Source organism: Genypterus blacodes, unplaced genomic scaffold (genome assembly GCF_046128005.1).
Source record: "Genypterus blacodes isolate CSIRO-AG114 ecotype Tasmania unplaced genomic scaffold, CSIRO-AGI_Gbla_v1 ptg000022l_1, whole genome shotgun sequence".
In the NCBI taxonomy this organism is placed as follows: Eukaryota; Metazoa; Chordata; class Actinopteri; order Ophidiiformes; family Ophidiidae; genus Genypterus; species Genypterus blacodes.
In genome coordinates this window covers 5,469,495-5,484,086 of record NW_027466835.1, presented here as the reverse complement: position 1 = coordinate 5,484,086, position 14,592 = coordinate 5,469,495, and the positions used below count along the sequence as shown (strand labels likewise).

General features: G+C 51.0%; 1 protein-coding gene across 1 annotated transcript; it reads left to right on the top strand.

The window, feature by feature from the left end:
- Positions 1 to 460: 460 nt before the first annotated feature.
- On the top strand, positions 461 to 10,305 carry foxk2b (forkhead box K2b). The gene is made up of 9 exons (XM_076143036.1): positions 461 to 991; positions 5,372 to 5,572; positions 6,388 to 6,541; positions 6,630 to 6,776; positions 6,864 to 7,057; positions 7,174 to 7,376; positions 7,469 to 7,753; positions 7,856 to 8,065; positions 8,499 to 10,305. Exons 1-9 carry the CDS (start codon positions 699 to 701, stop codon positions 8,708 to 8,710), a joined length of 1,899 nt encoding a protein of 632 aa, XP_075999151.1. The 5' UTR covers positions 461 to 698; the 3' UTR covers positions 8,711 to 10,305.
- Positions 10,306 to 14,592: the final 4,287 nt, after the last annotated feature.

Below are 14,592 nucleotides of genomic sequence, written 5' to 3'. Positions count from 1 at the left end.
TCAACCTCAAAGTACTAAGATGCTGCAGAAGGAGGAATGTTCAAACCCCGGCATGGAGTGTGTAGTGGACGAGGAAGACTATCGCACAGTGTGGCTGTGCGCTGGTGCAACGTGGAAGATAAATTGAGCTCAGATTGCGTCGCTTTGATTGGTGGTTGAATTGGATTGGCGATTGATCTATTGGTCTGAAATAGGGACGCGGATTATCGATAAACCTCCGATAAAATATCGATTGTGCGGTTTGGAGAATCGCACGTGCAACCTGATTTGTTCTCCCATTTTCCGGTGCGGGTACAAACATCCACTCCGTTGTTTACGTCTCGCCAAGCATATGCGCGTACTGCTACCGACCAACCGACCTTGAGTGTGTCCTCAGTGTAACGCGTGCACGTGATTGGCTACAAGCGTGTCAGAGTATCCGTTTGCTTAATTGCGATTGGTCGAGCGCGCTGTCGATCAAGAGATAGCCGCTTCTTGCACTGTTTGGTTGGCTCTTTCTGCTCCCCTTTCTCTCGGCGGTGGGTCGGAGCCGCTGTCCCTGGCCTCGCATGTTCCCCTCTAAATTCCTGTTTTCGGTTTGATGCCCCTGTTGTAGATTCGGTTCATCCACACGCCTTCTAAGGGCCACAGTCAGGCGTCTGTGTATCGATATTTACTTTTCCCATATATCTTACCATTTAGAGACCTGAACCCGAAAAATGGCCGTAGTGAGCGGATCGTCTGGGCCAATTGCCCGGCTTGAGGGCCGTGAATTCGAATACATGATGAAAAAGCGCTCGGTGACCATCGGCAGGAACTCGTCTCAGGGCTCTGTGGACGTGAGCATGGGCCACTCCAGCTTCATCTCCCGGAGGCATCTGGAAATATTCACCGCCAGCGACGACGGCACAGGCACCGGGGACTTCTACCTGAGGTGTCTCGGTAAAAACGGGGTGTTTGTGGACGGAGTGTTCCTCAGACGGGGCGCCCCTCCTCTGCAGCTACCCAGAATGTAAGTTACTCGCTGGAACATGTGAGCGCTAATGCTAACATGGCGGCTAAAGTCAACAGTTAACAACATTGGCTGTGCGTTAGCTGAGTCCAGAGGGCCACGTGTTGTAGCATCGGTAGCCACTTCCACAATGCAACGGTCTTTGTTGTCATTCGGTTTGACTAACGGTGTCGGGGAGCGTGCTGGTTTCCCCCCCGCCTCACCTCCCGCGGCTCGCCCCTGCCACAGCCGCATTCCTTAGGGTCTCTATCTAGTCTGCTTAGCCCCGATCATTCCCACGCTCCCGCCGCCGCCGCTAGCTAGCTTAGTGCGCCTCCATTGTTGATGCGGACTGAACCTCGCTGTCACTTGAGTTGTACTTTGTGTTGTGTTGCCATATTGTGGCCGTGTAACATTTATAACCTCTCCACTTTGTACCAAAGCGCGCCGGCGGGTAGTTTGTAGTTTTTCTGTAGTTATGAATGGAGCTCCTGTCGCCTCCTGAACGTAAACAAACCGCCGTCCCCGCCCTGCCGGCTGACAACAACAGCAAGATAGGAGCCTGTTTAACCTTTGACCTCCTGTTTATTTAATGAACCGCAAGCTAGCTAACACGTTGAATCGATAATCGGCGGATATCGACTATTAATTCGATTATCTGTCTTATTGATCTCCTCGGATCAGGCGGCGCCTTTCTAACAAAGTTTCCTGAGCTCCTCCATGCGAGTTGAAGCCTGCACAGCGCCATTGTTTTAACTTTGGTGATTGCTCATAATGTGTGGAATGTTTTGCTCTGTCAGCTACCTTTGTATCGCTACGACATGTTACATTCTGCCTCCAGGACACTCTGACGTAGTGTTAGTTTATTTTGGAGGCTTTGATGCCAGACTGGCACCAAAGCAACAACAAGGTGGAACTCCAGGGAGCCATTTTATGAAGCAAAGCCCAAATAATACAGTTTGAGGAAAGCAAGTGTTCCCTACTTGGCTCGATGCGATCATAGTTCTTTATTTCTGCATTTATAGACGGGTTGATGAGTCGTCAGTATCCTGGAGGTGTGTTAACTTCACTTTCTGCTTGATCTTCTCCCATATTTACATATCTGTCAATAATCCTGGAGGGGTTTCTGTCCCAGTTGTGTTTAGGTTCTTCCCACGGCTGTCTCAAAGTGGAAAGGGACCAGTGGATAGGAAGACAAAGTGATTATCAGTCCTTTCAGCACTTCTGTCACTGTATTTGAAGCTAACACGCAGAGCTCTTGTTATTGTTGTTGTCGTCAAGTGTTTGCTCACATCCTTATGTTAAGGGCTCATTATTTATCAATCGTCCCACATTAACCGTGTTTGATGGCCAGATTGGTGTCTGCGCTCACGCGTGCGCTGACCTATGTGAAGTTGCCGTGTGTGTCTTTATTTATTCAAACTCTGCAGAGGACCCGGCAGGCTCAGGATGAGACGGTTGTACGGACGAGCTGTCGTCCCTCAGCTCCGTACACCGACTGCTGCATCACATGGACCCAGAAGGGACCAGCGACGGTCTCTGGGTTTTCCATTGATTAGGTGGAGCGCCGCTAAAGAGCTTTTAATCAGCCGCAGAGTTATTACATCTGGACGGGCCCGCGTTTCTTTACCGGTGAGAGGAGATGCACTTTAGCAACATGTCTGCCATAAGAACAGAGTCTCACAAGGAGACACAGTGACAGTGTGAGGAGCCCAGCAGAGCTCCGGCCCAGGGGACGGCTTGGTTGTATTCCAGGGATTCCTCAATGCTGATGTAAACAGACTGAAGAGGGGGGAGCAGCCTTCTCCCTCCTCCCCCCGCCTCCTCCACACCCGCCAATGTTCTCCAACTTGCTGCTCTCGCCTCCTTTGGTGTCGTCTCCTTTTTGTTTACGTTCCACTGAAAGGGGGTTGAGTTGAAAATCGGAAGGTTGTCATTTGAACAAGCGTCGCCTTGTTTACCTCCCTCCCCAGATTAGCAGCGTAGCAACCGTGCGTTTGGGGTTTTAGAATCCGGGGCCTTTTGCTTTTTAGGCAGCAAAGTGTTGGCAAAGACGACACAAACGCACGGCAACAACAGAACAGGTTAGTCCGCTGAGCTATCCCACCTTTCCCAACCTCACTGATGAGGCAGAGTAAGCTCCAAGTGAAGTTAAGGTAGGCTCAGGGAATATCTGAGTCTTGGATCATTAGGAAGTTTAAAGGAGCGTTCTGTCTCAGTATTCCCACATCAAGAGTCCTGATGGTTGAACAGCTCATGGCCAGAGTGTGTTTGTATTGAACTGTGAGGCGGTATTGGCTGTAAATGAGGGTGTGTGTGTGTGTGTGTGTGCGCACGTGGAAACAGTGTTAAACAGAGAAGAGCATGATGGGAGCAGGTTGTGTGGTCTGTTTCTCACAGGTGCCTCTGTCCTGTCAGCTGCTGGATGCTGAGAGATGCCCTGACGTTCTTTAGGGATCATCCGGTTTCGGCGGTTATCAAAAGTTTTGTCCCCTCAAAGCTCTGGCTCCATCCAGAAAGGGCTCCGGTCTCCTGTGTGAGCGGCGCAGCTAATTGGAGCTGCAGGGAGATGTAGGTCTCTGGGACACGGCTGTCTCAGCAGCTGCCGGGACTCTGCGAGAAGCTGCTGTGCCGGCCGCTCCTCACCGGGGCCGCTGTGCCTCACATTGTTACTTATTGTCCCTTCATGTGAATGTATGGAGTGCAAAGTAACTGCACTTTTAAGACGGTGGTGTTGCTACGAGGCAAATGGTCAGGCAGAGAGGAGAGAATGCAGAGGTTGATGCAGGAGTTGGAGCATAGATGTCAGTTTGCATAGTAGGGAACCTAAATCACCAAATTCAACAGCCCCCAATTTCCTCAAACGCAGAGCCGCTGTCTGATGAGCTCACAGCGGGTTCCTGGTGAGGCGACATCACCTCTCTGCCCTCTGCTGTGCCTGTGATGAGCTGGAAGCGGACAGAGCTGACAGAAATACCTCAAAAACGAGCCGCATCTAAATGAGCACCTGGCCGCCGCGCTGCCACAGAGCGAGGCGAGAGCCGGAGTGCGGTGTGCCTGCAGTGATGTACGGCCGGGGTAGGAATGCAGACCCTCCGCGTCACGGCCACAATGTGACAGTGGGGTGGAAAGCGTGCTGCATGCCAATCAAGGCCCCGGGGTCTAAAAGGGAGCGTTGGCCGTGTCTTTGCCGCCCTGGGTCCATTTTGTTACTTGAAGTTTTCCCCCCTTTTATTTACGCCGTCTAGGTATCAAAATGGAGCATGGATGGATGGAGGGAGGGAGGGATGGATGGAGTGTCAGCTGCAGGGGTCGCTCCTGTGCTGCACGTGTAGGTTCAGCTCATGATGTCGTGTCCGTCCTCCATGCTCTTGGTCAAGGGAAGTAACGGAGAGAAAAGGCGCTCCTGCTCTTTAGCACAGCGTTCAGCAGTCAGTCCAACATGAAGAGATACCAACTGCTGTGAGCCGCTGGAGACTCTAACTCAATGTAGCCAGATGTGTTCTGTGCATCTGCATCATATAGGAAACGACCTGGAGCAGAGAAGGGACGACACACCACTAAGTTATCGCTCTGCATTGCAAAACAAACTGTCATCGGATCTGTCACGCGGTTGATGTTTGTGGTGTTAACGTTGGTTAGCAGCCCGTCTGCAGCGTGAGAGTGGCGTGCGTGTCTCCACTCGTGTGCAGTGCGCACACACACACACACACACACGTCCGTGCCAATCGCTGCCATTGTCTCCAGCAGATGAATTCTTCTCATGCAGGTCAGACTGCACATTCGCACGCTGCTGCTGCTGCTGATCTAACTCCATGTTCCACCTCGTGAGCGTCCGTCTGTCTCGTCCGGCCCACCGGGATCCATATTTGTGGCGGTAAACGTAGGATTTACTCACTTAATTGAAAAAGATGTTTGCGTTAACGTGCAGCGTCTCGGGTGCTGTGAGGACGTGCAGAACAAATCAAATATGCTTAACCGCCACTTGTTTGTCACCTGCGGCACACGCAGGCCAGCTGGCAGACGTGAACCAAAGGCTTGGTGTAGACGGGGCAGAACACGGCTTCATACGCCGCCGTGTTGACACGCTGCTGCTGCTGCTGCGGCCCAGGGATAACACTTCAAACTTGTTTACCACGGTGCCAAATTTAGCTCCGTCTTCCTCTGAGGCCTCTTCATCAGAACACAAGTTGAGCTATCTGTGAGTTTGTGCTTGCATCCCGTCTCCTCTGGTGTTGGGATGACAGAGGGAGCTTCTCTCCCCTCTCTGTAGATCAAGCAGCCGTCTCAGTATGCAGACCGAATTCTCTCTTGCACGTTTCTCTCGGCCGATGGTTTCCTTGTGTGTTGTGCTGCCTTGTGTTGGTCTTCAGCGTCTCCCTTGTCTCTTCTGCCTTCCAGGTGCACCTTCAGGTTCCCCAGTACAAACATCAAGATCACGTTCACCGCCCTGTCCAGCGGGAAGAAGTCCAGCGTGAAGCGCGAGGCCCCAGAGTCCCCAGTGAAACCAGTCCAGCCCCAGATCTCTCCACTCACCATCAACATTCCAGACAACATTGCTCACCTCATGAGCCCCCTGCCATCGCCTACTGGCACCATCAGGTACTTCACACACAGCCCCCCCCCTGTGTGTGTGTGTGTGTGTGTGTGTGTGTGTGTGTGTGTGTGTGTGTGTGTGTGTGTGTGTGTGTGTGTGTGTGTGTGTGTGTGTGTGTGTGTGTGTGTGTGTGTGTGTGTGTGTGTGTGTGTGTGTGTGTGTGTGTGTGTGTGTGTGTGTGTGTGTGTGTGTGTGTGTGTGTGTGTGTGTGTGTGTGTGTGTGTGTGTGTGTGTGTGTGTGTGTAAGCTGTGCACTTGTTTTGCCATATGTGGACATATTGTGTGCGCAGACGGTAAGAAAACTCAATCCCTCCCTGTCTGTGTTTGACCTTTGGGTGTCACCTGACCTTGACGCGGCCCCTCTACAAGGATCAGCTTAGGCTTACTTCACAAAATGCTCTGGTGGGAGAGGGGAGCTGCTCCATCACAGCCTTAGAGCCTCTCAGCCCCCTGATCTGGGCCAGATGGCTCCAGTCAGGTGCACGACTCCTCTCTGCTGCTTGTTGCTCCAGAGTCTGGCTTCAAGGTTAAAATGCTAATGAGCGAGTACTGCGAGTATTGTTGACATAACACACACACACACACACGTACCAACAACCAAAGAGGCGCTCAGTAGTGTGAGTGTAAGGGTTTTGTGCTGAACACATGTCCCTGCAGCAAAGACACTGGATTCTCTGAGCCAGGATCTGTAATGAAGCAGTGTTCTGTTATCATTTAAGGAACTGAGACCAAGCTAATTGCATGCTAACGGCTTAATCTACACACTGAAACTACCTGATGGTGCAGCAATCTAACCGCGTCTCCTTTGTGTCTCCTCCAGTGCTGCTAACTCCTGCCCCTCCAGCCCGCGGGGCGCAGGCTCTTCAGGCTACAGGATGGGCGGTCGTATGGTCAGCTCTGCAGAGCTGCAGCTTATAAATGACAACTCCCAGCCTGAGAATGACAAAGAAGCCTCCGGAGGGGACAGTCCCAAGGTGAGACGGGAGACCGGTGTGCGCCCGCCGCAGTGAAGCCGACGCACGGCCTCATTAACAAATCTGCCCTTCCTCCCTTTTGCCACAGGACGACTCCAAACCTCCGTACTCCTATGCACAGCTGATAGTCCAGGCCATAACGCTGGCTCCAGACAAGCAGCTCACACTAAACGGAATTTATAATCACATCACAAAGAATTACCCCTACTACAGGACTGCAGACAAGGGCTGGCAGGTGGGTTTAGGTGGAGATTGAGGCGTGGCTTAAGTAATGGTCGTGGCGATGGAAAAGGTGACGGCAGTTATGGTTTCTCTGTTGCAGAACTCGATCCGTCACAATCTGTCCCTGAACCGCTATTTCATCAAAGTGGCCCGGTCGCAGGAGGAGCCCGGCAAGGGGTCGTTCTGGAGGATAGACCCGACCTCGGAGGGCAAGCTCATCGAACAGGCCTTCAGGAAACGAAGGCCCCGGGGCGTCCCCTGCTTCAGGACCCCCCACGGACCGCTGTCCTCCAGGTCTGCACGCTCTCCTCCTCTTACTGTCACACACATGAGATGCAATCAGAGCAAATATGAGATTAGTTGCTTTTTCTGACCCCACTTCCTCCTCCTTCGCCCTCCCCCCCCCGCAGGAGCGCCCCAGCCTCGCCCAATCACTCGGGGGTGCTCTCTGCTCACTCGAGCGGCGTCCAGACCCCCGACAGCCTATCACGAGAGGGCTCCCCCGTTCCCCTGGAGCTGGAGGCCGCCTCAGCTCCTCCCCCGACCCCCGTTGCGGCAGTCCAGCCCAAACTGGCAGTCATCCAGGAAGCACGCTTTGCACAAAACACACCAGGTACCGAAGCCGGTTCTGGTCTCGCTGGATGTCGCCACCTCGGCTCCCGGCTTGGCCTCGCTTTTAACCCTTTTTGTTCTGTTTCCTCCCAGGCTCGCCTGTTAATAACCAGCCGGTACTCATAGCAGTCCAGCAGCGGCAGTTACCTCAAACCATCAAACCAGTTACCTACACCATGGCCTCGCCCGTGAGCACCAGCACCTCCCAGCCCTCTGTGCAGACCGTCCACGTCCTGCAGCAGATCCCGGCGGGGTCCCTCAGCCCCGCCGTGATCGCCCAGCCAGCCACCATCATCTCCAAGGGCGAGCCGCAGGAAAACGGAGAGCACACAGAGGGCAAAGGTGGGTCAGGAGTCCGGGGGATCTCTTACCAACCAGGTACCTAAGTAGCTGCAGCCGCTCGTACTCGTCTCACTTCTTAAAGTTGTAATAAACACTAAAACATCTAATAAACTCTTCTCCTCTCTCGCTCTCACTCAGTAAAAGTAGAATCGGTTCCGACCATCACCCACGCCTCTCTAAGCGGCCCTGGGCGGATCATCCAGAGCACCCAGTCGGCCGCGCCCCTGCAGACGGTCACCATCGTGCAGCAGGCTCCGCCCCTAGGTCAGCACCAGCTGCCCGTCAAGGCCATCATGCAGAACGGCACCCACAGCATCACCACTGCCATCCAGGGACCAGCCAACTCAGGTGAGACACACAGGCTGAGACACACACACACACACACACACACACACACACACACACACACACACACACACACACACACACACACACACACACACTAGATTCTGTTGGTTTCTGATGTTATTTTAAACCATAGAAACCATTTTTCCCTGTAAAACCGTCTCAGCTAATGGGCTGTAACTGAAGTGTTTGTGTGATCGGTGAACGCTTTGACTCTACACGTGTTCGTCTCACCCTCCCGCCTGTTTATGTACACACACTGACACACACACACACACACAAACACACACAGTAGCAGCAGCTGAGCCAGACCGCCGTTCACCAAGATCTCCCGCTTCCTGATGTTGGTTAACCACAGTTTGAAGTGCTCTCTCAGTCCCTTAGTCTCTTCCGTGGCCCCTCATCCTCTCGTTTCCTCTTCCTCCTCTGGTTCCAGTCCCAGCTGTCGCGAGCTCCCTCCACCTGCTGGCTGCCCACGCCTCGGCCTCCGCCTCCCTCCCCACCAAGCGGCAGAACGGCGACCAGGCGGCGGCCGACCAGCCGGACGCCAAGCGCATCAAAGCGGAGGACGAGGGCGCCTCTGTCCCGCCGGCCCCGGTCGCCGCGGCAGACTCGGACTCATCGGCAGCTAACGACCAAGGCAACTAGTCTTACATGCAACCACACACACCACACGACCCCCCGCCCCATCCCCCCACAGCTCTCTTAAGTTTTGTTTTGTTTCCCTCCGGTTTTCTCCTCCCACGGTTCTCCTCTCGTCCACGTCGTTGCTTTTTTGTTACTTTGTTTTGTTTTGTTTCCTTGTCCTACCCATCGACTCCCAAGGTGCCAAACGGAGAGAATTGTTTCTTTCTCTTTTTCAGTTTGGGTTCTATCTATCCAGAGCGTCAAAAGTGTGTCCGCCCCCCTTTAAAGAAAAAAAAATAACAAAAACAAAAGAAAAAAAAAGACTGGGAAAAACAAATGTGGGTCGAGAACAAAATGAAGAGGTGAGACGGGACTAGGACGACCCGGGGATGGAAAGGTGTCCCCTGTGAGACATTGCCACTGAAATAGGACCGTGACTAAACCAAGACCACAGGAAGCCTTAACAACAGTTTCATCCTTAACACCTCAAGTCGTCCGATGGCGGGGAGGAAAGGGAGGGAGGCTCTATCTTCAGCTCGGACCGGAAAGCCGCCCGTCTGTCCTTTCTACCTCAGCGCAGACGGGCGTCCTCCCTCCCTCCCTCCCTCCCTCCCCCCTCCTCCTCCCCAGGACCTCCTCTCGGGACGAAAGCGACCGTCCAACCCCCCGAGGTTTGCGGGGGGGCGGGCGACGAGCATCCAACGTTCTGAAAAAGCAAACGAGCGATTCAGAAAGGGATCGAAAAACCAACAACGGAGCCAATATTCCTGAACCTTTGGCAGCTAGCCTTTCACAATACTGACCTTCCTGTATCACGGCTGTACGTAGGTATGCAGTATTTTGTTGTTCATGTATGTGGCGCATAGGATTTTTTTTGTTTTTTGTTTTTTTGTTGATGTATTTCCACTCATATAGATAAGTAATAATTTAATGAAAGGAAGCGTACCAATGGTAAGGTCGGGGACATTTCTGTGACTCCAACCACGTTTAGAAACCTCCCTTCTTTTTTATTTCACTGTTGAGTTCCTTTCTGTTCGGTGACAAACGGTGTAGTTTCTCAGTAATACTCCTCGGATTGAGTATTTTGTTTCTTTCTCCTGACTCCGCCCCCTCCTCCCCGCCCCGCCCCCTTTTTGGAACCCCCTGTTCTGTCATATCCATATGAAAAATGCTTCGTTATACTTACATATTTTAATACTTGCACAGATAACCAATATAAGCATATGAAATCTCCATGTGTAGTTCCAGATGTTGACCTTGCATGTATCAGGCAAAAGAGAAGTTACCAGAGTTGTAAACTGTAAAATGAACAGAGGTAAAGACTTTGCTTTATTCATACCAGACCTGCACTTGATGAAATGTTTGTTATTCATTTCTCTCCTTTTTTTTTTTTTTTCTTTTTTTTTTCCTCCTCCTCCCGCCCTCCTCTTCCTCGTTCTCCTCCTCTCCCTCCTTCTCCTCGGCTGTGTTGACGTTGTGGTGTTGGCAGACCCTTTGCTTGATTATTTTTACTCTGTTCTGGCGACCTGGCGTTCCAAACGATAGTAAAGAAAATTGATGTTTGTTCTGCTTCAGTGGAGAAATGCTTTTTTTAAAATAAATTAATTTAAAACCCTTTTGGTGTTTGGGAGTGTTTGTGGCAAAACAAACCAGCAAAGGAGTTTATTAGGATAAAGGATTGTAGTTCCTCTGCTCGCCACAAGGGATCAGTGTAGGACCGCTTATCATCGCTATCACAAGTGTTGACACAAGATGGCTGCGTGAAGACAAAGATTGTTTTTGAAAACTGTGTGTGTGTGTGTGTGTGTGTGTGTGTGTGTGTGTGTTCCTGCTAACTTCCTATCCGTTCCACCTTTAGTGTGTGCTGAGCTAAATCAAGCTGCAGTGTTGAAGGCGTTTCCTCACTTCAATTAGCTTGCAGGCTCCTTGCGAACAAAAGCTGCAAGTAGATGTTCAGCAACACAGCCTCACACCTTCCTGAGCAACTTTTCAACTTTGTTTCTGCATCCCAAAAGTGTGAAGCAATAATGTGTAAAGCACTGACGTTCCCCCCCCCCGAAACGGCCCGGCCACGACTGAGATCTCAGGTCAGTGTTTCCCTCTCTTTATTACATACATGGCTCATAACTTATCAATCAACCCTCTGGTTAATACACCACAATGCCTAACGTGGCTGCTCATGTTGCTCCATGAAGGTTTTGTTTGTAATCTCCTCACCATTGTTCCGTCACATGCAGAGGAGACGGAGCACAGATGGCTCAGCTTACAACATCAAAGTCTGAAAATACACAGAGAGAGCGCTTCGGCTCGCAAGTTTACAGGTTTGAAGGATGTGAACAGCTGTGTTGTTGCTGTGATGCCGGGTACACAGATGTTGGCTGATGTGCAAATGTGCATTGTTATCTGTGTGATTTGCGGTAATAGTGTGTACAGATTAGTCGCCAGGGCCTCACAGCAACAAGGTCCTGAGGTCCGGAAGCTCCTGTGACCTCTGAATGCTTCTGGCAGGTGTGAGTGTGTACACGACTAATGGGTGAACTCATACACACAATTGCAGCGAGGTCGTCACAAAATCTCCATTTCCAAAAGCTGAGAAGATTAAAGACGAGGCCGCGAAGATGAATCAGCCTCTGGTTCATTTCAGTGATTTTGTGTGGTGACAGGAAGGTCATGAGTCTGAGGCCCTCACCTTCTCATAGATAAGAGCCAATGGAAACATTCACATAATATGTAATCTTAAACACTAACACACTCTTGTTTCTTTGTCCCTCGGGCAGCAATTTGATTCTTAAGCTTGTGGAAATGAGGCTGCTTATGTAACGACCCAGCCACCGGACCGATGAGGGGTCACGCTCTGATCCCGGGCCCAGACCTTCAGAGCTTCAGACCCTCAGACCTTCAGCTTTAATACAGGTCAGCTCCCATCAAAACATCGCTCTCTGTCTCTCTCTTCCTCTCTCTCTCTGTGCGCAGCATGGTGCACTCTCACATATTGAGGCCACAGCCACCGTCTGTCACACATGACCTCTCTTCTACTCTGCGCATTCATGGATTCCATTCCAGGCGCTGCTCAAATGGTCAACACACACACACACGCATGCACGCACAGGTAGAAAGTGGAAAAACAGTGGGGAAGCACTAGAAACACACAGGGAGAGTGGGGAGAGGGGTCGGTATTATGAACACATTTGCCTTGCCTCTGCTGCTGGCTGTGTAGGTGTCGTCTCCATAGCAACTAGGAGCTTGTTGCCACTGCCTGAATTGAGTGGAGATACTCTGGAAGCTGAAGGAGGAGAGATTAGGGGAGGGATGAGTGTTTTTGCCAGAACTGCTTCCTCTGCCCTTGAGCAGAGCCGTGGCCGATGCTGGAAGGACACACACTCCATCCAGGTCACCGGGGCGTTTCTTGATGTCCGTGCTCCCAGAATCAAACAGTTCCAGGACTCTGATCCTCTCGAGTTCCTCCTCTCTGTCCCTCTCCTCGTGTTGGCCTGCAGCTCCTTCACTGTTGAAGTCTATTTCCAGAACCAACCTATGAATCACAGCAGAAACAGCAGTTGTTGAGCGACATCAAGGTCAAAATCTGAGCTGCCAGTGTTGTTTTGTTCTGCGGTCGCACAAAATCTCCCTTTGCCACATGGATTTCCTCTTGTGATCCGACTATTTTAAAAGCATAAATCCAGTAATGTGGCATTTATTTGTGAGCTGCGTCTAGAAGTTAAATGAAGAAGCGAAACCAGCTGATTTTTGGAGGAAGTCTCGCTGGTTTGTGACCGATTGAAGCCGCTTTGGATTTCAAAGTCTCTCCCTTTGTGCTGAAAATGAACAAAATGGTTTTTGTGTTGTGTTGTTGCACTTCCCACATGAAATTTCCACTTCTGTGATCGTGTTTTAGGTTACATAAGTGGAGTCATAATAGAGCAACTCCTTGGCAACGTAATGGCATTAATAATGTTGTTTCCTAAGTCATTTTTATGTTGTTTTCACCGGCAAAAGCAGTTAAACTCCAAAATAAAAGCTTCATAATGTCATTCTAAATCTAGAAAAATCTACAGAAAATTCTTACTTTGTTTAGACTTGAAAGGAAAATTAAACCAGCAGCGATGTTATTTTTTTTACTAATAAGGCAGATTAAGATTTTCACAAGCCAAACATTTATCATCCCTAATTGTAAAAAGCGTTTTGAGGTGACAAACGAAAGCATAGTGAATAAATCAATCAAGAAGTGACATGACTCCAGCTTGGCCATAAGACTGCAGTGCCTCTGTTGTCCACATGACAGCAGTGCAGAGCATGTTTCACCTTGCGCGTCTATACATTAAGCATTACAGCAAATCCACACGCTGCATATCAGAGTTTTCATCGCACCCAGCAAAAAGTGTAGTGTGTCTGTCTCTCTCTTGCTCTCTCTCGCTCACTCGCCCGCCCGACACAGCGGAACGAGGGCAACGAGGACGGAGGGATGAGAGAGGATGGAGATGTGAGCGAGGGAACGTGGCCCTGATGGAGAGCGAGAGAGGTGTGGGGGCGAGAGAGGGAGAGATGGCCCGCGCTGTGAGGGCTGTGTGGGCGCGCTGTGGATGAGCCGCCATCACTGTGACCCCCGGCGGGAGATCAGCGGGTGAGACAGAAGCTCTGGATAACAGAGAGCAGAGAGCCGCTCTACACTGCTGCACCCTGAAGCTCTGCACGTCCACACACACACACACACACACACACACACACACACACACACACACACACACTCACACTCACACTCACACTCACACAAATGGATGGATGCTTAGAGTCCTCACACACACACACACTTTACTGCTCATGTTTACACACTGATGAGATGTTAACACCTGACGCTTAGAGGAGTGTGGGTCTCTCTCTCTCTCTCTCACTCACTCACTCACTCACTCACTCACTCACTCACACACACACATCTCGGGGGATGGAGTGCCATCTTGCCATCAGTTCCCAAGGAAACTAGGGCTGCCCCCCCTCCCCCCAAACCACCCTTCCGCACCCCCACACCCAACACCCGACACACACACACACACACACACACACACACACACACACACACACACACACACACGCACTTAAACCTTGAGTAAGTGACTAACCTGGTTTCTCTGAGGCTTGATGAGAGCCATTATGTGACACCGCACATCCCATCTTGCCCCACGTTTCCACTTCACCAGATGACACAACGTCTCACTCTCCGGCTTTTATAACACAGAGACACACGTTGGAGAGAATCACACTCACGTGTACGCACATCATTACAAAACCTCATCATTCACATATTCCCTCTCATATTGTTTTGGCTCTTTGTCAGGCTCTGATATTTGAGTTTATTATTGATCTAAACGTCTTATACAACTGTGCTTCATTTTCTATGATCAGGGAGGAGAACCATATAACTGCTCAGTTATATAGAAGGTGAACCTGCTCCTGGTTGGCTGCTGAAGGAATCAAAGGGGGGCTTACAAAACCATCGGTCCACGTGTGACCTGTGTGACTGCGAGAGCTCTGATCAGCACACTTCAGCTGGGTCTTAATGCTGATCGGCAGTACAGAGTCTGTCTGTCTGTCTGTCTGTGCATTTCGCCGCTCACACAACCCTGTATTCCATTCTTCTCCAGATCCGGGAGGAGATTGCAGCTTCCATTTGCCGCTGGATGGGGAGAAGAATATGAACGGAGGCTTTACTCGGAGGATGCATGGTCCAGGATCAAAGGTTTCTCATATGATCGGCATCGTCACACTCGGGAGGAAGTGGCTCAGTGTTAGTTGTATTATTCCATGTGTGTGTGTCATGTGTGAGAAGAAGCCTGGTTTGTCCCCCCCCCCCCTCCCCCCAAATCAAAGTCACAATTTGCCCACAGGAACATTTCCATGAGCCTTCCTTC